At 36.9% G+C, this 26,001-nt stretch overlaps 1 protein-coding gene across 1 annotated transcript in view; it reads left to right on the top strand.

The window, feature by feature from the left end:
* The first annotated feature begins 6,677 nt into the window (after positions 1–6,677).
* tspan15 (tetraspanin 15) overlaps positions 6,678–26,001 on the top strand; it is a 52,040-nt gene continuing 32,716 nt past the window's right edge. Inside the window, exons 1-2 of the mRNA XM_015059527.1 lie at positions 6,678–6,892; positions 20,497–20,682. Of these exons, the coding sequence (XP_014915013.1) occupies positions 6,812–6,892; positions 20,497–20,682 (267 nt within the window). The 5' untranslated portion in view covers positions 6,678–6,811. The remainder of the gene's footprint in view (positions 6,893–20,496; positions 20,683–26,001) is intronic.

The raw sequence follows: 26,001 nt of genomic DNA, 5'->3' as shown, positions 1-26,001 counted from the left end.
TACATTCGATATATCACACAAGAGCTGTGAGGAGATTTTAGCTCCATTAATTGTGTCTAGTTAAATATTTAATAATAATAATAATAATAATAATAATAATAATAATAATAATATTTAAGTCAGCAGAAGAAGATTACTCACTCAGCATACAAAGAGCGTGATAAGACTCTTTTTAGGGCTTGAAGCAAACCTCAGTGTAATCTGCATGCATGTGTTTTATGTTATTCCTTACCTTTAGCATTGTTTGAGCTTTGGATCAATTCTTTTGATTGCTGTCCAGGTTTGTGTGTTTGAGTTATTAAAACTGCATGAATGCTTGTTTCCTTTGAGCTTTACGTTTATAAGTTTTTACACTTTTATTTGCAGATAAAGGCTAAAAACTGAGACAAGGTAGAGAAGGTAACTAGGATCTTTTCTAGCTAAACTAGAATCTTTCAATAACGTTTAAACTATTGGTGTTCATTCGAGGAATACTCCCCAAACACTTTCTGTTTCTTTCTTTTCCCATATTTTCATCTTTATGTTACATGCTTCATGTTTTTTCTCTTTAATGTTTATTTCAGGTCCAGGTGTTTCCACTTTTCTTGTTTATCTTTCACTTCACCTTCAGCCTGACACTCTTTACACCTTCTTCGCTGTTTTTATTTTAATCAATCATTTAATTTATTTATTTCAAACAGGTTTTAAGAAAATCAGAGAAAAACATGTGCATATATAACCAAGAACAAAATTATTTGTTTACCACTCTGTCTGAAAAGAAGGGAGAAATGAAAACTTATTTATCGTTTCCTTGTTTTTCTCTACCCCAGCTGCATCCACTCACCTATAATTAGCTCTTTTTTCATTTCCACTCATCCCTCACTATTTAACCTCCTTCTCTCGTTCACTCATTTCATGTTTCCCCTCGTTTGTTCCTGCTAAAATCATTTTTAAGTTTGTGTCTCTACATACGTTTCCAGTGATAATTTCCAGTTCCTATTTGTTTCAAAAACCACACATCATGACAATTTAGCCTTTTAAGAGACAGTAGACTCTGATTGTGAAGGCAGTAGTAAATAAATCTCTGAAATTATTTTGGTAATTCTAACTAGAGACATGTTGGTGTGTGTGTCGTTTATTGGTTTGTAAACTTTTGGTTTCAGATGCTGTCTTCCACAAGATATTTTAGTTTTAAACAGTAAGAGATGTTGGAGAGCAAAACACATCAATCACAAACAGAACCTCATTTTTATGACTCTTCGTTTTGGGTCGGTGTTTTACTGTGGGAGCAAACTTTACAAACCTCGCACAGTTGGCTAGAAGATGCATAAATTAAAAGTCTTGCTTATGGTGCAGAGAGAAACCAGGACAGATGAATGTCTCTACTATGGTGATGGATGCGATGCTGCAGAAGGACATTCAGTAAATTAATTTTGCTTCTTTCCAGCTTAGCGTAATCGGCCTGTTTTCTGGACATTTTGGTTTGCCTCTATGGAATAAAGACTCTCTCTGCTCACCAGAGTTGGATTCCTGAAGCAAACATGGAGTTAAAAATAGTGCTGTTAAACTCAACATTTCTATTATCACCGTGTTTTTAGGATGTGGCTGCAAAGCTCTGAGCCTCCCTGTAGCAAAAAGGAAAAAAATGTTTTCTTCAGAAATGTGGAGGACATTTTCAGCGTTACTCTGTCGGACCAGACGTTGGCGCTGCGATGCATTCCTCTCTGATTGCACCTTCACATGGCATGATGTCACACAATGTCATTCATCCACCTGTAGCTTCAGCTTTCTTTGAACTATTTAGTTTATTTATGCATTTTAATATATTTAACTCTATTTTTTGCTTAGTCTATTAGTATGTTTTGTTTATGTTTATCTAATTCTGGACCCATCTTGACTTTTCTATTGGTTTCCCCTTTTATGCTAAAAGTTTGTATTATGTTAATATTTTTTTTTTAAATTAAGCTGAATAATATAAAAAAATTATTAGTTGAAAACCTTTTTATTTTTAAATAAAAGTCTCTTTTCTCAGCTTGTTGTCTCTCTGACAGACTAAACTACTGTGCATTTCAAAGTCTAGGAGAAACTGAACTTTTGTTTCTAAAGATGATAAGTTTTACTTTCTTTTACATTCTTGTATCTTTCTTGGTGACCTCATCAGCACAATCTAAGCAACATAAATCTGTTTTATGTATTTGTCAGGGGCAGTGGTATCTTTCCATCTGTGAATCTCTACATGAGCGCCAACGTCTCTAAATATTTATTTTACTCAATAAAACCCAGAAAGTTAACTTCTGTGTTAAATATGTTGTTTCTTAGTCCCATCACAATTACTTTACTAGTTATATACATACAGAAAACATCCACATATGTTATAAAACTCTGTAAACATATTGTTATCCTTGTTATCCAGGAACCTTTGGATTATTTAGGAGTTAAATAACTTTTAAAGTGCTTCTTTTATTTTACACAGAAACATTAAAACCCTCACCCTCCTATAATCTTTGAAAATCGGTTCCTTTTCTCTTACCCAGCCTTTTTGAATCAAGCAAGAAGACAAAAAAAAAGATATAAAGTTTGGAGAGATGTTAAGAAAATTAAGAAGAATAGCAAGAGATGGCTTGAAAATTGCTTTTGTATTGGTTTTTGGCTGAATTGGCTGCTGTGTTTTCTTTCTTTTTTATTTTTCTGATTCACTTTTTTAATTTCTCCTGGAAGGAGAACACATCATCAGTTCTCTGTTTACAAGCCTCAGCCATTGTTAATTTAGATGTAACCATGGCAACGATAAAATACCTTCAACCAGCAGCTAACCTGCTGCACACGTCTCTCCACAGCAGTCAGTACCGATTCTTACTCAGACGTGAACTTTGACCTGCGCTGTCCAGCTAGCCATCAGCTGTACTGTCCAGTGGTGGGTATTGATCATTTTGATGATTTTCATCAAAATATAATGTTTATTACTGTTTTTCTGAGTTCTTGGCTGTGTGGTGTGTTTTATGACTTTGTATTTTTGGTGTTTTTATGATGACAAGCATTTTAAACTGCCATGTTACTGAAGTATGGAATACAAATAAACCTGACTAGCAGGTTAAACTGTTTTGATAAATTATTTCTGCTTGTGTATTTGATAAAGTTCCAGCAAGGCTTTAATTCTCTCCTACTCCTCTAATGGAAACTTTCAGCTTAAAATCTTTCCCTTTTTTTCTGTTGTCAGAATTAAAATTCGGACCTGGTGTGACCCATTTACTCACCTTTCGAGACGTCAAACATCTGTGCGACGCTGTGGCCTTCCTTAATCTGGAGACAAACAACTTCAATCCTTCAAACTGTTTCCAGTTCGGCGAGAGTTGGGACTGTTTGATTATTTCAGAAATCCTCTGTTTTAATTTAAAGTTGGTTGTTAGAATCAAAATTAAGCCCTGAAACTTTTATTTTGAGATTCAGAGCATCCTAAATGCTCCTGATCCTTTGTTATTAAAGCTTCATGATGTAACTTTCATTTAAAAAAGTATATTTTTTACATATTTGTTCAAACTGTTACTATGCTGTGACTGTAAAGTATGAGACAGATAATCTGTGAAACAATTGAGCTCCTTTGATTTCTCCCAACTAGAAGCAACCAATCAAGCAAGAAGACGGGTCTTAGCGGTGTCAATCACAGTCTTGTGTGGCGCTGCTCATCCTCCCTCCCAATTACCTTTTTCTGCTGCAGCTAGCATAGCCTGTTAGCTCATTAGCATACCCACCCATGAGGACAGATAAATTCCTGTAACAGTACGTTGTTGCTCAGCCATTTCCACATTTAGCAGCGAGTACATGAGTTTGACTGACAGCTCTAAGTCCCTCTTCCTGACTCTGATTGGTTGTTTTTGGTCCGGAGCGGTGCATTTCTTCTGACGACAGTAGCAGCTCAGGGAGGAATTGGAGGAGATCGATCTTTTCACAGATTATCTGTCATGACAAGTTTTATAAAAGTTACATACTGCAGCTTTAATCTGGACACGAGATACTTTAAATGTTACATTTGCTACCGTACCATTACGGTGCCGCCACAGGAGCTTAAAAAGCTAAAATGTTTTGTCACTGGAGAGTTTTTATCACCACTCATTGTCAACATCAAAGTGTCACAACTGTGCAGGTGAGGAAACCTCTCAGGAATGAAACTGGGACCCAAATGACAGCCGGGTTTGAAGACGGCTGTAATCTAACCTATGAATACTGAGTGCTCACATAATAATGGTGTAATGGGACCTGGCTGTGGATCGTGGCGCTGCAGCTGGAGTGATGCCGTTTTAAAAACAGTCTCTTGTGTTTCATGTCCTGCAGAACAAACAGTCTGATGGTACCTGTCTCTAACCACTTTTACTCCCTTCTCTCTCTTTTCTGTTTTCTATTCCCATGATTGTCACCAAGCTGCCACTTTTTTGTAATTCCTAGGTCTGCTCTTTCTCCGAAGGGAAGAAGGAAAATTTAGCTGACTGCACTTTTTCTGTCTCTGTGTGTACAGTATGTGCAGCATGTGGCACTTTCACATGGGTTGCAGGGCCAAGGCCAATATGGAGGGGAGAAGAAATGAAAGCTTTGGCAGTTTGCATCAAAACTCACTCAGTGTGTTTTTCTGAGATAGTCTTTGCCGGGGTGGTGGGGATTTTTCCTCAAGCTGTTGCTGTCCAATTTTGGTGAGCCTGTGAATACAGCCTTTGTTTCCATGTAAACTCCTCTGCTGCTGTAGCCCAGCTATTTCAAGGTGTGAGATGGAGTGAATTTAGAGACAGTATTTTACATACTGTTGATTTTCATTAATATCAAAACACTCTGCCTGTTTTCCTCGAACATCAACAGCACTGTAAAACATTTGAAGATGGTTTAAATTAAAAATGAACATCCACCTGCTGCCTTAAAAATGCTATTTAAACCAAATAGTTGTTTCACAACATGCAAATAAAAACCTAGTTAAAAAGCACTCACTTCTATATTATCAAAGTTATTTTACTTTAGAATATGAATACATGAATACGGCTGAAAAACAGCCGTATTCATGTCAGTTTATTTCGATAATTGCTGTTTAGTTTTTTATTTTAAATATCTGAAATGCTACTAAATGTTTCCTGTTTTATCCACAGTTTTCACTCCACACCGTTGCCGTTCATTTTTAAGCAGTTATTTGGCGAAGTGGCTGCTGCGCCTGCGCCAGTTACTCAACAGGCTGTTGCTAGGTTACCACAAGTAACTCGGTTACTAGGTAACCAAAGAGTGAGTGAGTTAGTTGATTCCACTCACAATAATAATAGATAATAAAATTAAATCTATACAAATACATTTATTAAGTTGATTAAGTTGTCATATTAAATAAACGTAAATAATGTAAGTTTGACAAACTTAATTTGATTATATGCGACAAATTAACACACTTCTTCATAGAAAATGCAGAAATGATAGAAAGCAAATGGATGCAGGATTCATGCAAAAATTACGTAGGGTTGAAAAAGCCTCAACAATGCAATTACAGTTGAATATTATTACTAAAAAAGCAGTTTATTTGCTTTGACTGTGTCTTTTCAATTACAGCCTGCTTCAAATCATCAGAGACACAAAAAAAATAAGAAAAAAGTCGGCAAATTGCAAAAATGTGTTGTTGATGTCTTTATTGATGTTTACAAAAAGAATAATATTTTCTAAGCCGGTGAATCTGGTGGTGGAGACATTTTTCGCTGCAGAGACGACAGAACTCACGATGCATTCCAGTTCTACTCAGAAATAGGAAATGCCAACTTCCCAGTCGGAAATTCTTCAACACCGGAAGTCGGAGATCCCACAGGGAAACAAGAAGCAACGGAGAAACAACTTGTGGGAGGGATTCAGACTGTTTTTGTCACTATTCATAAAAACAAACTGTAAAAATCTCTTTTATGGAGCAGATGAGTAGAAAAATAGATCAACCAACAACATTAAACAGAAAAACGTAAAGTTAAATAAATATTAAATAACAATAATATTATTAAATAACAATATTATTTAATAACTATAAGTTGTTTACAACTTCACATCCATTCAGAACCCAACACCGAAATTGAACTGCAGAACAAATCTTAAATATTTAATTATTTATAAAATAGGCGTCCATAATATGAAATCCAGCTGTTTTTAGCCTGGATTTAGCCCTCTTTAATTCAGGATCCTAACTGCAACCAAACGTCCTGTAAACGGAAATACATTTTAGTAGGTTGAACTGAAGGGACAGTTCTGTAATTTTATTGAAAAGCAAATTTTACTTCTTGGATTTAGTTTTAAAAATCTAAATTATGCACAGAACATTCAAAAACACAAAATCTTACAAAGTATTTTTGTCTAGTTTCTGGTACAACTAGTACTCGAGATAAGATTCTTTCATGAAGATATGAGCTTGTTTTAAGTCAATTATTCCTTTATATTTATTAAAAATAATCAGTTCAATCGGCAGATTATTTAAATTATAACAAGACATTTTTCAAATATGAAAAGTGAAATAATCTGCCAGCCGAACTAGTAAAACAAGCTCCTGTATCTACTTTCGTGTATTTGCAGTGATTTTATTTGAGAGTGTGAACTTTGTTTTTAGTAAGCATCAACATTACCGTCAAGAGTTTCACCTTTCCAGCGGATTTAGTGAAATAAATCCGCTCTCTTATATTACAGCAGACTGAGCTGCACCTGTATTTCAGGGCCAACCATTCAGCAGCAGCGCGTGCAGGTGTGGCAGCGATGTCAACCCGGAAGTGAGCTGTTGTCAACAGAGAGGGACACGGCAGCCTTTGGGTCTTACACTCCGCGCTCCTCTGTCTCAGGGACAATGGCTGGAAGCTGCAGCTCTCAAAGATTTGGCTACGCGGTCCTGAAGTTCATCTTGTTCTCCTACGCCTGCGTGTTTTGGGTGAGTGTTGCTGTAAATGTCAAGTTGTTCTGTTTGTGAAGAGAGTCCGACAGGCTGGCTGCAGGAGAGACTCGGTGACTCTGAGCTTGTTTATGTCTGCCGGTGTTTGAGAATATAAGTTGTTTTTGTTTGGTTTCGTTTAGTTCTGTTCTAGTTTCCGATATACAGTGTTTAATAACTGTAGCTCAGATTAGTTTTTTGTTTTTGTTTGTTTGTTTAAAACCTGTGGAGTAACGTTTCTCTTATCTCTTGACCACACCTTCCTCTGCTCACCTTTACCCCGAAAAGCGGCTGTTCCTGAGAAATACAGAGGCAATGAGATAAAAAAAAAAAACTATCAGGAAATCTTGAAACTATGTGGGTATGTGTGTCACTCGGATCGGCGCATGATCAAATCACTCATTTTGTAAACAATCTGTTTCAAAGCACCGAATCTCAGTTCCTATAAAGATTTCCTCTAATTTGAGGTATGTTAACTGCCTCAAATTGGCTAATCTGCGTACCTCTGACTGCTTATGTTAATCTATAATTATGTTAAATAAGATTTGAAGACTATTTTGTGTAAATGCTGTGTCAGAGCTTTGACCACAAGCAGCAGTTTATGACTCAAGGCGCATGTCATTGTGGTCGGGACTCCGTGGGATCCACACAATCTGTTTTAAGTTCAAGTTCCTGTAAGTGACAAATCTATTAATTTGACTGATTTATTACACACAAAGTAATTATATGTCAAGTGTGTATTTATATTTTATAATTATTATGGAAAACCTAAAATTTAGTTTCTGAGAAATATAAAAATACATGTAAATTGCAGTTTAACAGAAACTGTTGGTTAAAGTAATAAAGCAATGTTAGAATATATGCAGCTCTGGACAAAACATAATATACCACTTAAAATGACCAGTTTCTCTGATTTTTACCCTTTATAGGTATATATTTGATTAAATGAATATTGTTTTTTTTATTCTATAAACTGCTGACATGTCTCTGAAATTCCAAGCAAAAATTTAGTTTTTATTTTCAGAAAATTAGAAATGGTTAAAATAACAAAAATGATGCAGTGCTTTCAGACCTCAGATAATGCAAAGAAAACAAGTTTATATTGATTTAGAAACAGTAACACTAATGTTTTAACTCAGGAAGAGTTCAGAAACCAATATTTGGTGGAATAACCAGCAGGTTTTCAAGGGAGTTCAGGGGAGTGGGCTATTCGTTTTTCCATAGTTGTATACTCACTTGAATAATTTGTTGTGCAGCATTTTTTCTCACCGAGTCACCAGTGGGAGCGAGGTTTTTTTTTTTTTTTTAGTGGCAAGATAAAAAAAATAATGCTTTATGAAATAATAAATCAATAGAATCTATGTGAAAAATTTCTGTGCAACAGCACCAAAGGGACAGGCAATTAAAAGCAAGTAGATCCACACAAAGAAACTCGATTATTTCATGATCAGCCTCGTTTGTCTGCATCTTTTTAATATTTCACATTTCAGTAGTCAGGGTTGCTCAACATTTAGTAGGAAAACTCCTCCCATGTCGCGTCATGATTGCCCAGAAAGCTCGTAATTACAGCTAACATACACTTTCCCAGACTCTGGGCGCTCAGGCAGTCATTCATCCAGCCTGCCGCCATGTTTTTGAGCTAAAAATTGTTTAAAGTTGACAGGAAATTTTAAAATATCACCTGATAGTTATGTGTTTTTGGAAGACTGGAAGATTAATACCTAAACAGCAATAATAATAATAATAAAAAAACTAAGCTAAATTAACACTGCTAAGCCTGGTGGGGGCACAAGTAAAGCCTGGTGGCCCACCAGGCTTATAATACACTGGGAAAGACCTGCTAAGCTGGCATTTTCTTGGAGAAACCTTGAGCTTAGGATATTCTTAGAAGGATAATTTAACTTTAAAGAGACATATTCTTTATTTTATTTACACCATGAACCTCAATTCAGCTGGAGCAACATGCTGGTGGGTTTCATTCATCCTATGATAGTCTGTCTTTTCCCTAACACAGGCAGCGCTGCAGCTGGGCTACCTAATAGAAGGAATAACAGTGTACAAGCAGACTGACACTCCAGTTAAAAATCACGTATCTGTTTCCAAATCGTTTTGGCGTGGACAAGCAGAGAGTAGAGATGGCACAGAGGGAGCAGGAGTCGGTTTATTATAGAGACTGAATGCTGCGCTGGGAGGAGAGGAAAGGAATTGAGCTGCGTTTGTTTTTCTTCCACAGGTTGCAGCTCTTTTATAATGAAGGCATTTTCTATGCAGGGCCTGAGAAGAATGCAGTTAATCTGAAAAATTACGAGCAGTTTCGGTCTTATTGTTTTCTCAAGAAAGCGTAGACACTCAAAATCCGCTCTGTGATTTATAGATTAGATGATAGTGCAGCTTTTCCTCTGTACTGACTTTCTGCAAGCTTATTGCAAATATTGAAGCAGTAACTTAATGCAAACAGCACAGAGACAACAGGGAAATTTGTGTAGCTTAAACTTTCAGAGATTTTAATTTTTTTAATTGATACAGATCTGTCTGACCCGTTTGCCTTTTTATTGTTTGTGTTGTTGAACAGGAAGTGCTAAGGATGTAAACAAGCCAAGTAATGGTTCCGTACAGTGACACAACAATTGTCTGAAACATGAGTAACATCCTGCATGCTCTGGTCAATGATTTAACAAAAAGACAATGGTGCTTTTTAAACAGGAGCTAGAACTAACCATTAAGTTGATGAGAAAACCACAGGTTTCCTTCACATTCTGTGTAAATCAGTAGGAGAGGATTTCACCAAACATTTTGTAAACATTGTATAAAATCAGTTCAAACTGCTGAGAGTTTAGCGGGACTGTTAAATCTGCTTTATGCTTTTGTTCATCGCTGATGGATGTTTCTAGTGTTAAACTTTGTTGATGGGCTTGTTTAGGTCTTTCTTCACCTTCAGTCTTTAAAACGTCCATGTCGTTCATGCTGCAGCAGTTCAACTATTGGAACATTTTGTATAGATTCTTCACACCTGAAGTTCAGGAAAAACTCAACCAGCTGGTTGTTACTGCACTGCAGTCATCTGAATCAGTAAATGTCTAACATGCACGGTAATGTACCTGTGTTGGGAAACACAGCTAGTTACGCTGAGGATAATGGCCGTGTGCATTCATGGCTGTACGTGCAGAACTGCAGGTATAAATGACGAGTGGGTGGATCACGGCTTCGAAAACTCAGGTTTTCAGAAAATTTTAATATTATGTAAGGCAAAAATATTTTTTGTAAACAGGCTCAACAATGCAGACAAACCTAAATATCTCGCTGCAACGCTACTTGACATGCATTTGTAAGCAGCCAATGCAGGAGCATCGTTTATTTTCCTTGTTGCTGATTGGCTGAACTCCCAACAGCAGACTTAGAACGACTACGGACGTTATCTTCTCTTAACACACATTAAGGTATTTTTGGTGTTTGAACTGTGTCAATATTTTCCTCCCTAATGAATTTAATCTCTAAATAATATTTCAATATTGAACTGTGACTGCAGAATATATCTAATATATCAGATTCAGTGTGTCAGATTAAAAACAACCAATATTTCATCTTAAGAAGAAAAGGCAGAAAGTCCTGCTGTTTTAACCGTAAGAACCTACCAGTGCTAGTAAGAAAACAGGTTTTACATGTGAATGACTTCACAGAAGCTGAACCACATCCAGCTATGCTTTGTACAATCTGAAATCAGAATATGGTTTAATATCATGGTGACATTCAGCAGGTTTTAGAATAAGATGCTTTACAATTGCACACAGACTGTTACAAATCACAAAGACATATTTAGGACATGATAAAAAAAATGAAGCTATAACTCTGTGCAGACAATCATACATTTTAAAATCACATTGAGCTCAATAGATTTTGATTATTGATTTATAAAAGCACCAGCCAAGTTCTTATTGCATCAATAGAGGGAACAAAAAAAATGAATATGGCAAGAATTACTTTTTAAAAAACACATAATCTGCTTATGAGGCTTTATTTTAGACATCTTAATTAGCTTTTAATGAAAACAAATATGTTGAAAGTCTGCAGTTGGCCAGTCACCATCTGACAGGCCAATATAATGAAAAACACAATTTAACACCAGCTGGTCTTTACAAGTTCAGTTTTCCGTTATTTTGGACTGTCAGTCGTAGAAATACTTTTACTAAAAACACCTTCTAGTTTTTAAATTATATGTGTCTGACCATACAATTACAGTCAAACAGAATAAAGAGGGCTGGGTATCAAAGCACAGATAAGAAAGTTGGAGTGTGCAGAGATAATTTATGATTTTAGTTTCATTAGTTTTAGGGAATCAATTAAAACAGCAATGGCTGAAATTTTCTTGTATCAACACCTGAAACTAAAAAAAAACAGGAAGGGGAAAAAAACATTCAAAAGTCTCACCCACATGTCACTCTGCTTACCTCGCTTTATTTTAGACATTTTAATTAACTCTGGCAAAATAAAAAGATGTTTAAAGTCTGCAGGACGCAGATCCTGAAACGTTCAGTCAGTAAAATAACAGTTAAATTAGACCGTCATTCATTAGAAACGCTTTTCTTCAGAGCAACTTCTACCTTTATTTTTATTTACTACTATAGCCAAACAGAATAAAGGGAACTAGGAACTGGTAGCACAGATGAGGAAGTTGGTAATTTATGCATTGGTGTCTGACTCTAATTTAGAATATTTTTGATTTTAAGTGAAAAACTATAAATAATAGTTTATTTCAATACTCCTGAAAGAAGTTACGTTTGCTGTTTCTGCAAAGGTTTGTGTTGACAGAAGTGTGTCATTATGACGATGATGGAAACTTAGATATTTTGTAATATAATCCTTTTCTCCTGTTTTACAGTCTGCTGTGGATTTTAGGATAATACTGTAAATATACTAATTTTGGATTTGAAAGCTTTTCAGTTACTTCTAAAGATGGAGCTGATGTGTTCAAAGTCGGCTGAATTAAAACTTATTTAATAAAACAGACTGACGTGATGAATGAGTTCATTTTGAGACCGTCCCACATGAGTCCAGCTCCTATCAGTGAAGGACTCTGGTATTCCTCAGCTGGACAGTATTTCTTGTTTAAATAAATTTCCCCTCTGTTCCCTGAACCGTTTCTGAGTTTTGCTAGAATCTTTCACAAACGTGCTACGGCGATATTTTATCAGTCAGGCAGCGTCGCCTTTAAATCAGTCATCCACAGCTGTAAGTGATAAACAGAGGCCTGCCTGTGTTACTGCAGTTTGCTCCTCCACGGCGAAAGCTGCTGTATGCTTCCACCTCTTTTTGTTTTAGTTTGATAAGAATATCTGAACACGGGTTATGCTGTGCAGCTTTCTTCTTCGGTGTGTTTGTATTGATTCAGAGTTTGAATTCCTTCCAGAGACTTTATTTTGTTAATGTCGACAGTAGGTTTTAAATGCTCTTAAGGGTTTTCTCTTCTCCCTTGTAAGACGGATTAAATCTGTCCGACCCTGTAACACACGGCGAGTTGGGGCAGGTAAGGAAAAACAGGTGAAGTAGTTTGGGCTTTTGAATCTCTGTCATCTACATGTGCTGAAAACCCTGTTTTGTTTTGTTTTTTCTTTTACACTTGTTTTCATTTCATTCTCTCCAGCATTTCTTTTAATAGTAATAAAAAAACAGAATCCAATGGGGAAAATAAATGCCAGAAAAAAAGTGCAATCCAAACGAATTTTCCAGATTCTTTACTTTTCCAAAAACAAAACTAGTTATTCACTACGTAACTTGTTTTTTTTTTCTTTTTTTGTTTTTACATATTTGTTAAAACTGTCTTGACAGTTTGATGTGAGGCACTGGGAGAAGGCAGAGGAAGTATTTATTTTTTCTTTTACAGATATGCCTCATACCAAACCTTAATGTCACAACACCCTAACAGTTTTAATATATCAGTATAAAATATATGTTTTTAATAAAAATTACATATTGCAGTTTTAAGCATTAGTAGGAATACCAAAATTTTAAAATGTTACTTGTTTAAAATTGCTAAAATATTATTTTAGAAAGTCTTTCCATTAAGATAAAGTTCCTGATTGACGAAGGAAAAATGAAGATTTCCCTTCTATCTGTAGCTGTGCACTGCTAGTCAGCTGGCTGCTATACCTTTCTTAAAAGTGTTTATTGTGGTGGTGTTGTGTAATATCTGGGTATTTTTGCAGTTATGGGATAAAATGTTTCTTCATTTTCTTGTGATTGTCACCACATTGTAATGGGGGAAATTTTCTGCCATATTCCAAGAGCACACATTTTCATTTTGAAAGCAGGATTTCATGTCTTTCTTCTCAAAACTTGTAATGCTTGTACTCAAAACATCTCCTCTCTTTCAAATCTTCACTGTTTTCTCAAACCTTTCTCCTCGCACTCAAAACGCATCTCTGCTTGGAACAAATCTCCTCTTGCAAACCTTTCTGCTCTCTCTCAAAACAAAAAAAGTACCGTTGCCTGGCAACCTCTCAGCCAATAGAATGAAAGTGTTGTACTTGTCCTTCTACTGCATGTGCCTGTGTGGCTACATGCAGGCACATGCATGTAGCCACACAGGCTGCATGTCATGACTAAGTTACAACTTAGTCACGACATGATATCTGTCTGTCTACTATAAGTTTATCAGGGCCGGCCCAAGGCATAAGCAAACTAAGCAGCCGCTTAGGGCCCCAAGGGAACTAAGGGGCCCCATCAGTGGAGCTGATTGTTTTTGTCATAATTTCTGTCATTATAATATCAAAAACACACAATTTCTCTGTGAAGTATTTATTTTCACCATAATATATATTTGATAATGTATGTAGAAATTATTTTATCAATAAAAAGAAAACAAAATTGCTTTTGGGAGCCTTCTGGTGGCTGCGGTAGGTACCGCACGCTTCGCCGGTGTCATGAGCTGCAGTGTGATGAGCAGAGCATCCACACATCCAAAGCTCCGGTCAGAAGTTAAGTTAGCAAAACAGTTTCTTAAAAAATGACTTATCCTTCAGGAAGGGAGAAAAGAAAGAGGAATAACAGAAAAAAGCCAAGATAAAGGTTTGTTTTAATGTGCCTTGGTAATGTAATGTATTTACAATATCAGACTGTAGCGTTCCAGGGGGTCGGGGGGGTCCTTTATCTCCTGCCACGACAATTTAGCTGACCTTAATATTTCCTGTGTTTTATTTTGGTCATTATTGTCACACTTAGTGTTGATATTTGTGTGATAGGCGGGTCTATTGGACATTTATAGAAATAAGTCCAAATCGCATCCCTTTTAGGTTCAATACAGGATGCAGCATTTATCAGCTAAATACGGGACGATTCTGTATTTTACAGGACGGTTCTGTACCCTACCCTGTATATTTCTGAGGGTTTTTTCTTTTAGCTTCATGATGGTTGATAGCAAAAATTAAAACTTTTGTGTTTGACATTGTCTAGCAAAATGTTTTTACGTCAGGCTACAATAGAATGTTCAGTTTCAATGGTATCAATGACATCACCATTGATGTCATCACTCTATGATATCACAAGGGAATCTCTCTTGAATGTAGCTCACAGACAGTGTTTTCTCAGACCTGTTGCACAGTTCTATCGCGAAAGATCTCTCTTCAGAGCGCGTTCGAATTGTATCGAAACGAGCGGGATATTGATTCCAGATATTACACGCCTTTCAGAGAAGCAAGAATTTACCAGAAGCAAGAATTTACCAGAATATCGACATGAAGCAACAACAGATTGTGGTGGTGAACGTGAAGCTTTTCCAGCTGAGCTTTCGTGGGTCGACATGATGGACCTCAACATCCAAGTCGACTACGACGTTGTTGTTTTCCCTTTGGAAGATGACAGCGACAGCCCCACTGAGCCGGAAGATGAATCGGCAGAGGTCCAGGGGGAATCAAGTCCTTCCGGCGACTTGGAGAGTCCAACATCATTGGAAGTCGGGCAGAAAACGTCAACACGTCAAAGATCTCACAAAGCAGATCTTTGTTAGCAGAACCAGAGAGCCCCAAAACCACATTTCGCTTTGGGCCCCATGGAGGCTTGGGCTGGCCCTGAAGTTTATAGATGTATACATTTTCTGTTAATAATGGTAAATAGATTAGATGGATTGCATGTCGTGACTAAGTTGTAACACAGTTGGTTCCCATACAGTTGGCGGCCACAGAAATCAGTCAAATGGCCCCCGGGCTGCACTTTGGACACCTTTTCACTAGATAATATTTTTATGTGAGCAGAATTTATGCAGTTCTGCTCTTTTTAAGAGCAGAACAAGTATAGTTAACATTAGCAGGCTAATTAGACAGGCTATCTGCTCTGCAGCTAGTCTGCAGTCAGCTGTTGAACAAACCACTCAAACTGCCGTTTTACAACAGTGTGATCTTTAGGGATGATTTATGACACACCTTAAGTTGACACACCTTAAGTTTCCACACCATGACTGCGCCTCATTCTTATTTTGAAAACGAACGTTGTGTGGGACCGAGGAATCTACTCCATCACTCACGTATATTATTTTCCCCAAACTACAAGAATACTGATGCAAAATATTCAGGTTTGTCCGTCATCCTGGAAGCTCAAACTGAATTAGATCCTATTTTAATGATTCTACGAATACCAAAAAGAGCTCAAGAAACTGAATAAAGCACATGGGTCCTCTGGCATGTGGAGACAAAAAGACAGGAGACAGAACAGAAAGTAGCAGAGATAAAGACGCTCAGGTTCTCTCTGGCAGTGACGAGGTTGGACAGGATTCAGAATGAAGCCATCAGAGATAGAGCACCGACTGGGAGATAAAGTTAAGAGATGGTTTAGACATGTGAAGTGGTAGAAAGATGTTAAAGATGCAAGGAAAAAGACAAAGAGGAAGACCTAAGATGAGATGTATGGATTTAAGGACAACAAGAAGTATTTGGAGTCACGATAAAGGTCACAGATGGTGCATTGGGGAGATTTTCTGTCATAAATCGAGATCACACATTTTCAATTTGAAAGCAGGTTTTGATGTATTTTGTTCTCAAAACTTGTAATGCTGCTTTACTCAAAATGTCTGCTCTCTTTCAAATATTCTCTGTGCTTTCTCAAACCTTTCTGTGGGGGAATTTTTCTGCCATTATTCAAGAGCGCACATTTTCACTCTGAAAGCAGGATTTCATGTATTTTGTTCTCAAAACGTTTAATGCATTTTATCATGTCTGTCTTCTCAAAACTTGTAACGCTTGTATTCAAAACTTTTTCTTGCACTCACACTTAGTCTCTGCTCGGACTTTCTGCTTGCTTTTGGAAACGTCTTTTGGCACTGTCACCTGGCAACCTCTCAGCCAATAGAACGAAAGTGTTGTACTGGGTGTGTTTGTTTCCTTCTAGCGGGTGTGCCTGTGTGGGTACTAAAGATTGTGGCAACGTTAAAGCGTTTTGAAAAGGAGTGACCCAAAACCTGAGGATAAATTTGTTCATTTGAGCCCTAAATCATTTGAAAACTAATTTTCTTTCTTTTAATGCAGCAGAATCCTTTTTGTGTTTGGCTCTACTATGAGTAACATCCATTGCCTACAAAAAACAATAAAACTAGACAACTTTATTTGTGTGATTTTGGTTTAACTTTCATTTTCTTGTTCCACCAGTACAAGAAAATAAAAGTCAAATCAAAATAATCAGTTGATTTTGTTGCAGTGAGAAAATAATTGGTTTTATGTCGCACGTTTTTATTCAAAATTCTTCAGTGCCACAGTAAAACATGGTATTTTTACACTTATCCCACCCAGGAAATCTCATATTCATGACATGATTGCGTTATATTAAGGTTCCTCATAGTGTTACCTGCTTTGCTCCCTGAACAAATGTTTTGCTGGCCTCCAGCTCCCAGCGCTGACATTCTGCATTTTAATACATCCGAGTCCTCATCAAAGCTCTCTGCCATATTTTTTTCTGCTTTTGCAGTGGGATAAAAACGCAACACAGTGACTATAAAGCAGCCCTCGGGGTCTACATTTTCACCTGCCATGACTCTCAAACCCATTTTGAGTTGTTTCTCTGCATTAATATCAGCTCTCTAAATTCATAACGGATCGTGCTGCCTGCTGAAATGACCACATAAACACAGCAGGTGGTCTGTTATTTCACTTGCATACAGAAAGAGAACCAGAAGTGAGAATGTCATTTCTCTCACACCCCACACTAAATAGCTGGGTAGGGTAACCCACGAGATAAGGACTCATTCACATGTCAGCGGCTGTCTTCTTGTCAGCTGAATTTACTGCTCTTCTGTCACTCACTGAGCAAAATGGAGAAACGCACAAAGCAGAAACGATGTTAGTCCATTTGCCACTGGATTTTTCTTTTTAAAGAGTCGAGGGGGGAAAAAAACACACAACAGAGAAACTTACTGTGTTCAAAGCAGCTTCAGGATCTGAGTGATTTGACGAAACCAATGCTTTTAAAGATAAATAGTCCTCTGGCTCTACTCTGTTTGTGTGTGTGCTGTGGTCGTTATGAAAGAGTTGCAACTTTTTTCTATGTTGGTTTTTGGTGGAAGAACGTTTAACAAAACCTTTAAATGATTTCCTCTCTGTACTCGGGTGAAGCGCATGCAGTCGATCCGTTGCAGTTTTCAGCACGTGTGTTGTATAAAATCAACCTTTATTTTAGCTTTACATCACGTTATAATGTTTTTCCCACATCAAAAACATACACCTGGTGTTGCCTTGATTCTTTCATGCATGTTTGGGAAAATCCTTTGATCTCCATGGCAACCGTCCAGCTGTGGAAAACGCCTGGGTGGATCTAGCTCCGCCTTCGACACACAGCTCCCCCTCCAAGCTGCAGTTTCTGAGCTTCCACCTCACAGATCAGCCTCTCCTGCACCAACACTCAGCTCCTTCAGACTAACCAGCAGCAATTGGCAAACAATCAGTTGAGCTGATTACACCAGTTACTTCTCACTAAACGCCTGTAAAAACGTTGTGAAAAGGAGGACCAATGTTGTGATTTCCTGAAGGTGGAGTTTCAGGATGAGCAGGAGTTTTTAAAGGATCAGAGACCCAATTTCAAGGTGTTAAATTAGGAAGCAAATTTTCCTTTATATAATATATATAGCATTTATACAACAACTGAAGTTAATATAGTTACTTTATTGTGCTGTAAAGTGACTGGAAAACACGTACTGCCCCTTTAAGTGTCTGTGCTGTGTTATTTGAAACATTAATCACTTTATTTACTTACTTTAAACATCAACCTTGTAAGTTTCAGATATTTTGAGCTTTTTAAAACAGTTTTAGATTTATTTGTAAACCAACAAGAGGCCTTCCTATTTAACATAAATTTAAACCAGTCTGCTGGAGTGTAACATTCCAAAATGGCTTCTCATGTTGTTCCCTGCTGCTAAGATTTGGTCTTTTTTTAGTTTGCACATCAGGTCAGATATTTGCAGTGTAAGTAGTCAAATTATTCTAAAGTAACCTGGGCAAAAACCAGCTGTGAGGGTGAATGTTCCCAGTGGGGGTGTAATTGTTGGAGTTTTGTGAGGACAGAATTTTCATAGCTGTCAGAAATGACTCCCAGAGGATCAAAAATAAAAGCTTTTTAAATAAAAATCACTTTTTGTTCAGATTGAGGGAGATATGGTTGACTTTTTGGATACACAAACATATAATTTAAGCAAAAGTCAGTACAGGTGGGATGTTGCAGTGTGGCTTTTGTCTCAGTGTGAGGTAATAGGGCTGTAGTCTCTGCTGGACTCTTCCTGTGTGGGTTTTCTTGCTCATGGAAACAGAAAACATGCTGGTTTGCTTTAAAATTGATCTTGAAAATGGTGAAGTGTTTGCATGGTCGTTTGTCCAGGATGTTCCTGTGTTGGTCCTGGGATTGACTGATTACCTGTCAGGGATGTACCTCACAGTGAAAACCTGCAGCCCCGCACAACAGCTGAGGACTGTTTTCTCTTTGGTGTTGCTTCATGGTTTTGCTGTCTGAGAAACGACTTAAATTGTTCAAATGCCTGCATCTGATTCTGTGTTGCTTCATTTGTTACTCAGGGTTTCTAGGTCCACTGTTTGGAATTTAAAATTGTTATGTTGTGATAAAAAAATAGGAAAAATATTTTCATTTATAGACTTTGCTTCCATCCTATTGTCTGAACATATTCTCCTTTCTAAAAAGCTGAGGCAGCGGATTGTTTTAATAAATATAAGTGTTTTATATCAGTCTATTGGTAACTATTGATCAGTTGTTTTGTTTTAAAATGGATGAAATGATTCCAAACTGGAGACGTAACCAATCTTGTTTCATCCAATTCTTTATTTTTAAGCAGTTATGAGTCACAGTGGCGAAAACTTAAACTGCTGCTGCGCCAGTTACTCAACAGACTGTTGCTAGGTAACCACATGTTACTCAACAGGCTGTTGCTAGGTAACCAAAGAGTGAGTGAGTGAGTTGAGGCAACCTTATTTAGCTGGCAGTGACAGGTTGAGTCTTCCTACATCTCCCAGAATGCTGTTCGGTTCTGGATCAGAGTCCAGTGAAATTGACTTTCAGACGTATTATCTATTATTGATCACATGTCTATCGCGACATGTATTGTTATTGATCAGCCCTAGTTAATATGCTCCTCAACTGTGGAGAAAGCTCTCTGAAACCTGAGATGTGCAGAAAATGTTGCTTTAAATCACAATGGAAAACATTTCTTTTTTTTTTTTTTACAGCAGGTTTTCAAAGAATCAGACTAGGAAACGTTTTGCCTGCTGGAAACAGTAGGTTGTAGACTACACTTTGATAGGATATAAATTTAAAACAATACTTCAATCCAAAGGTGGATTTAAATGTATGTTAACTGATATTTATATCTATAGTTTAACAAATTTATTTTATGTGATACTTTTAACTGTGTGATGCTTTAAGCTCTCTAAGCCCATTTTTAAGGGTCTTTGTTTTTCCTTTGATGTCCTGTAAATTACTTTGGATTAGTTTATGTGTGAACAGCGCTATATAAATAAATCCTTCCTTCCTTCAAACTTTAGTTGGCTTTAACGAGGTGTTGCAGCAACTGTTTAAAACTGGATGTTAATATAGTGAAGGGATTGTCTTTCACAGTTTGTTAAAAGTTTATATATTCATCTGAATGTTTGCAAACATTTGCTATTGAAGTCTATAAGGAATAATTGTAACTTTTTCCTTTTAAATCTAACGAACATGGATACATTTCCTCATTAGTGTGAATAATAGAAATAATTGGCTTGCGAACAAGATACAACTCAGTTTTTTTATTTGCCACATTACAACAGAAGTAATCTGAACGTGCTCCACAAAGGGATCCAATTAAATGCAGTTACATTTTTATTCACTCCCAGCACAGTCTCATGCAAATCCAGTTACATTCAGTGCAATTCTATTCACATTATAATCCAGACAAACATAATACCTTAGGTATAAAGTTAAAAAGTGACCTGTCAAAACTGTGGCTTTTCACAAGGTTTGGTTTTAAAGTTTATCATAAAAAATGGTGGAATGAATGTATTATTTCTTTAATCCATGGTCCAAATAAAATTGTATCTGTTCAGAAATTAAAATAATCCACCCTGACTGATAATCTGTTGTGTTTCCAGTTAATCGGCACATTTATCCTGGCCATTGGCATCTATGCAGAGGCGGAGCGGCTGCGTTTTAAGACCCTGAATGCTTTGTTTTTGGCCCCGTCTATCATCCTCATCCTGTTGGGAATTTTGATGTTCGTCGTTTCGTTCATTGGAGTTTTGGGCTCACTGAGGGACAACCTGACACTTCTGAATGTGGTGAGTATCTGAGTCGTTTGTGGATTTTCTATATTAAAATTTAAAAACGAAAAACGGTGTTACTTTTCGTCCCATAAAATCCTGCTCTGCAGAGGGATTACTTGTTTACAAACACAGCGACTGCTTAAAGAGCCGGGCCATCCTTTAACTGCTTACCATGGTTACCTGCATTTATCTTGGTGTTTTAGCATTAGTTAGCATGTTGTCAGCGTACTGCAAGTGTTTATCACAGCATGAAAAAATAAGTTGGACTGCTAAATTGACATTAGTGAATGAGGTGCATCTTAATGACCCATAAGCTGCAGGTGATTAGATAAATGACGAGAGAAAATGGCACAAATGTCGGTTATTACTTACTGCTAGCAATTTTGTTAACGGTAAGCTGATCAGCTCTCAATAAGACAAATGTATACACGGTGACCAATAAGGGCACAGGAATAAAGGATTTTCCTAAAATAAATGTTTTTATTTAAAAAAAAAATAAAATAAAATTATATTTAGTGTGCAAAGGACAAATGATAACGTAAAAAGATTCTGGGTTAAAAAAAAATTACAGTTGAAATTCACCTTTCGGTTAACTTTTTACTTATTTTGAAAAACACACAGCCTTTTTCTTTTTTCTTTTTAAGTGAACAGTGATTGAGATTAACTGTATCTTTTATATGCAGTGTCTTAATTGTGTTTGTCCTGTTTCTGAACCATTTAACTCAGTTTCTTGTAGGACATTTTCCCTTTGCCTCCATTGAAGCTGCAGCGTTTCTGCTTGTCATGCAGTGTGTGCAGGCTATGTGTCACAGGGCCATTTGATCTTATCTCTGCTAATATGCATGCCATAAACTGTCTGAGAGCTGTACTGTCCCTCTAAATTAGGTCAGTCATTAACATGATTAAAATTGACTTTTAACAACTGCAAATATATTCAGAACTCTCCACAGTGTGACGCATCTAAAAATAAATTATTTCCCTGTGGTTAGCCTGCTTTATGTTTCTTATTAGAAACCAAACATCGAACTATTTTTTCCTGTAATATTTAACAATTTTACATTTGAAAATGAACTGGAGCTGCAGGTTTACCAACAAGGCGGCTTTACGCCTCCTGAAGAAAATATGAACAGCATTTAACAGGTTTTCTAAGTGCTACCCTCCCATCAGGGTTATTGGTGTTGAATAGATCCTTTATCGTCTAAACATGCTTTTAGCATCCCTTCATCAAATGCTTCTCTGAACAATCTCTTTTCTTTATATAGTTGCCCATTAAGGAGTATTGTGCAGCCTTCAAAACCTGCCAAGTTGCTTTGCAGCTGCTGAAAATAAAACCTGAGCAGCAGCTACCTCAATGCTCCATCTTGTATAAATGTGGCCAATTTTCACTCGGATTTGAAACTCCTTCTCCATGGGGGGCATCGACAGAAGAGGGTCTATCTCCAGTATAGAAAACTACAGAACTATGCTATAATTGTTTGCCAGCAGGTTTTGCCCTCTGTTGGGATGTCCATTCAATCCTGAACTGCCGAACAGCAAGCGGCTCTTTGCTGCTCTGCTCACAGTTTAGATTTTCTTCAGGGTTTTGGCAGAATATCAAAATCTCTTGGAGGTTGTATTTGGTATTTAGAAATGTATTCAATATTCCTACCCAGAAAAAGACAGATTTAAAGAGGAGACTGAAGGAAAACGGCAACATGGCCGTCATGCCCACCGACTAGTATAAACATCTAAATAGTTTTCTTCCTCTGCAAAAGATTATAATCTGTGTTCCTAATGGAGATTAGCAGTAGGGATGCTGTTTGTTCTTTTTTCAGATTTTAAAGCACCTACTCGACTTTATTTTTGATAAACCCTGTAGTTTGTGATTCTTCAGCAAATCCAGGTTAGTCACGACATAAAAAGATGTCGTCTCTACCTTAAGAGAAGAAAATTTATGAAATTAGACGGATCAGACAAATTTATTAGTATTGTTCCACAATAAACAAAAATTACACTATCTATGAAACAACTTAAAACTGGCAACAGTCTAATCCTATTTCTTACTAGGGTTTTTTGCATGCTAAGAACAAGTCTGAGTTTGTCTTTGATTATTAATTTATCTGAATATTTATAACTGTGGAAATGGAATAGATTAAAATGAAGATATCTACATGGTAATATTTTGTGACAGCAGCTTTTTGCAGCAGTTGCCGACAACTAGTGATGTATTCAGAATATGACTTTTCCACTCTTCCTTAAACTGCTTGCGCTGTCTCAGGTTTGAAGGCAGCATCTCCACATTTACAATTTCAAGATGTTTCTGTAGATGATCAAAACTTCGTCTATCAGCTCAAAGAATATTCTCCTAGAAACTTTGTCAACTTGCATTTTTTCAAATCTCAGTTTGGGTTTTTTAAAGTTTTTTTTTTTTTTTCTCTCTGTCAGTAGCCATCCTGGTTGTTTTTCAAAAAGCTGCAGCTGTTGTGACCTGTTATGTACCCTTTTAATTAGAGCTCAGTTTGAAGCTTTTTAAAGAGTTTACTTATCTCTTCTTTTTTTTTCTGCCATTCACACTATCTGATTGACTCAGAGCTGCATTTCCTATTGTGGTGTTGCGGGTGCTTGGTTGAAGTCTAATTAAACTTTTTATATGTTTTCTTTGCTGTCACAAGGTGATGAAGATGCTCAGAGATGGTCTTGTAGCATTTACTACTAATGAGGGCACCTATTGGCTTCTTTTTAAAGTCTTTAGACAGCTCTCACCTTTATATTTTTTGTATAACTAGCATGGGTTCTATTTACTCATCTTAAATAACCTGAGTTGCTGATTAAAAAGCTTAGTTTTACTATGATGGAAGGATCTCTCTTTAAATCAGTCTTATGGGCGCCCCCTAGTGGTCCGCATGGTACTGCATGTAAACGACCGTTTATTTACCGTGACGTCAGCTCAAAGTGCGACGCTACAACTAGCTTAGCAAAGGATTGTGGAATAATAATGGATAAGTGGCTTAAAACCGGGTCTCTCAAAAGAAAAACTGAAGATACCGGTGGAAAGAAAACATTGCCAGGATTACTTATGATTGGATACTGATGATATTTTTGATGTGTCGTTCATTGGAGATTCGATTCTTTTGAACGACTCTTTGCCGTGAAAGATAGGACTCAGTCACAGGTAGTTTTGTACGACTTTGCTTGCTAGATGCTCTGCTCACACGTAAGCTATTGTAATTTTTATTTAATTAAAAACTGTAAAAATAAATAATTTTAATATAATTGATAAAAATGGGTGGGTAATTTTTGTATTTTATAGTGCAGAAGAGAATTTTTGTTTCCCCCAAAGCTATTCAAGTCTATTTTTTTATTGTGTTTCTAAACTACAAATAATCCTAACATGTTAGGATTATGTTAGATAATGTAAGACTTTATCTGTCCTTCCATTATCTGTGGATCAATTTTTGGACGTTGACTTGTATGAACTTTCAACCATTACTCCACATAGAGCAGCTTGAGCTCCATGATGTTGCTAGAATCTGCTTCTTTCTGGTCCCTCTTTAACATTTTCATTGGATTAAGGTCAGGACTATGATTTGGCCTTTTCAAATCATTAACTTAATTTTTTTTTCTTAGCTGTTCTTTGCAACAATGCCTTGTGTGCTTAAGGTTGTTGTCCTGCTGCATGACCCACTTTCTCCTGAGATTCTATTCACATATACGAAACTGACATTTCCATGAAAATTTGCTGGCATTTTTCACATTTCAGTACACTTTTATTTGGATAATGACAGTTCACAACTGAAGCTGCCTCAGGGAAATTTACAAACAGAAAAAAAAAACATCACATTTTCACTCAAGCATGCATTTGGCCAGCGTCTTCTAATGGCATGAAACAAAAATGGCCACCGGTTGTCTAGATTGGTTTGGTGAAAGGACCTGAGCGAAAGGAGCAGCAATAAACAATAAGCACAAGGAAAGCAGAGGAAATGTTTGTATTGCATCACTGAAGGAACCCAAACAACTTGAGGATGCAACAGTGCAGGATTTTCTTATAGTAGCCAGTAGATGTGTATTTTTAACTATGAGAAAACAAAGATTCTCAAATAAAGTTTATGATAAATCTGAGTTTTACCAAATGAAAACGTCTAAGCTTTAAAAATATCAAAGTAGTTTATGTAAACACTGATTTAAAACTGTTACATTTTATATTTGATGATTAATTTATGAAACAAATGCTGTCAAACTACGACCTTTGAAAACAAACATTAAAATCTCCCTAAAATAGCTCAGAAACTTTCTCTGTTATTTTGCTCTCTTCTGTTTAAGTTTTAGTCTGGAAATATTGAGTCTGTAGATAAACATGCAGCTATAAAATGTGTTTCTATTTAGCTGAATACTCCACACTTCTCAGCTTTATTTTTTGTGTTTTGTTTTTCAAGAATATTTTTGAAAGACTGGTATCATTTTGTAAATTTTTGGTTTGTATTTTGGTGTAAATCAAAAATGTCATATTTTCTTTCAATGTTTAGGATTCTAGATCGCCACGATCCAAACGAAGATGGATAAGTGACCAGAAAAGAAGTGGTTCATAAATGTGTTTTTGCTTTCTGAGAACAGAAAGTTTTTCATTTAAACATTAAGTAATTCATCCTTCCATTTTCTATAACTGTGTTGGATATCCAGCCTTGAAGGACTGAATACAAACAGGTATGATTACATACTGATTTAACAACGCTGCGTTAACTTTGGTCCAACAAACGGGAAGAGAAAGAAACTCTATGATGTCATGGGACCTTTAACTCCCCAGAACAAAGGAAAATGCTTTCCTTTGTTTCCTCGTGAAGATGACATTTGGAGAGGAAAGTGCAAATCTTCGCCTGCACAGGAATGCTGCTTCTGGGTTTGTAGGAGTTTTTGACCCAAAGCTATGCCGGTTCACCCACTTCTGACGCTGTCTGGCCCCCCACCGAGGGAGATGCCTGGTGACAGATCGTTCTGAGAAATACAGATTTACCAAGTCTAGCTGAACACCACTGATGCTGCTCAACCTAGAGCTAAAAAGATGCCCCAACTTTCCAATTTTACCTATGCTAGCCACGCATAGCCGTTGCTAAGCCGCCGATTTGTTAATCAATTAATCAGTCAAATTTTATTAGCATAGCCCCTTTCAGCAACAAGGCATTTCAACATCACTTTCAAAACGGGAGGTTGGAGATCAGCATATTAATTTTGTAGAGCTGAGGAAGAGATTCAAGAGGCATCTGCTTTCACCGCCAGCTTCTAACTTTGTACAAACCCTGCTAAACTTTTCAGCTGTTCCTCGACCGCAGCTGAAGACGTAACGCCTGCAGGCTGTTTATC

The sequence above is a fragment of the Poecilia latipinna genome, unplaced genomic scaffold (genome assembly GCF_001443285.1).
Source record: "Poecilia latipinna isolate Pla-1442-1.1 unplaced genomic scaffold, P_latipinna-1.0 Scaffold1633, whole genome shotgun sequence".
Taxonomy (NCBI): domain Eukaryota; kingdom Metazoa; phylum Chordata; class Actinopteri; order Cyprinodontiformes; family Poeciliidae; genus Poecilia; species Poecilia latipinna.
Note: the sequence above shows the minus strand (reverse complement) of the source record. Positions and strands in the feature narration are given on the sequence as shown.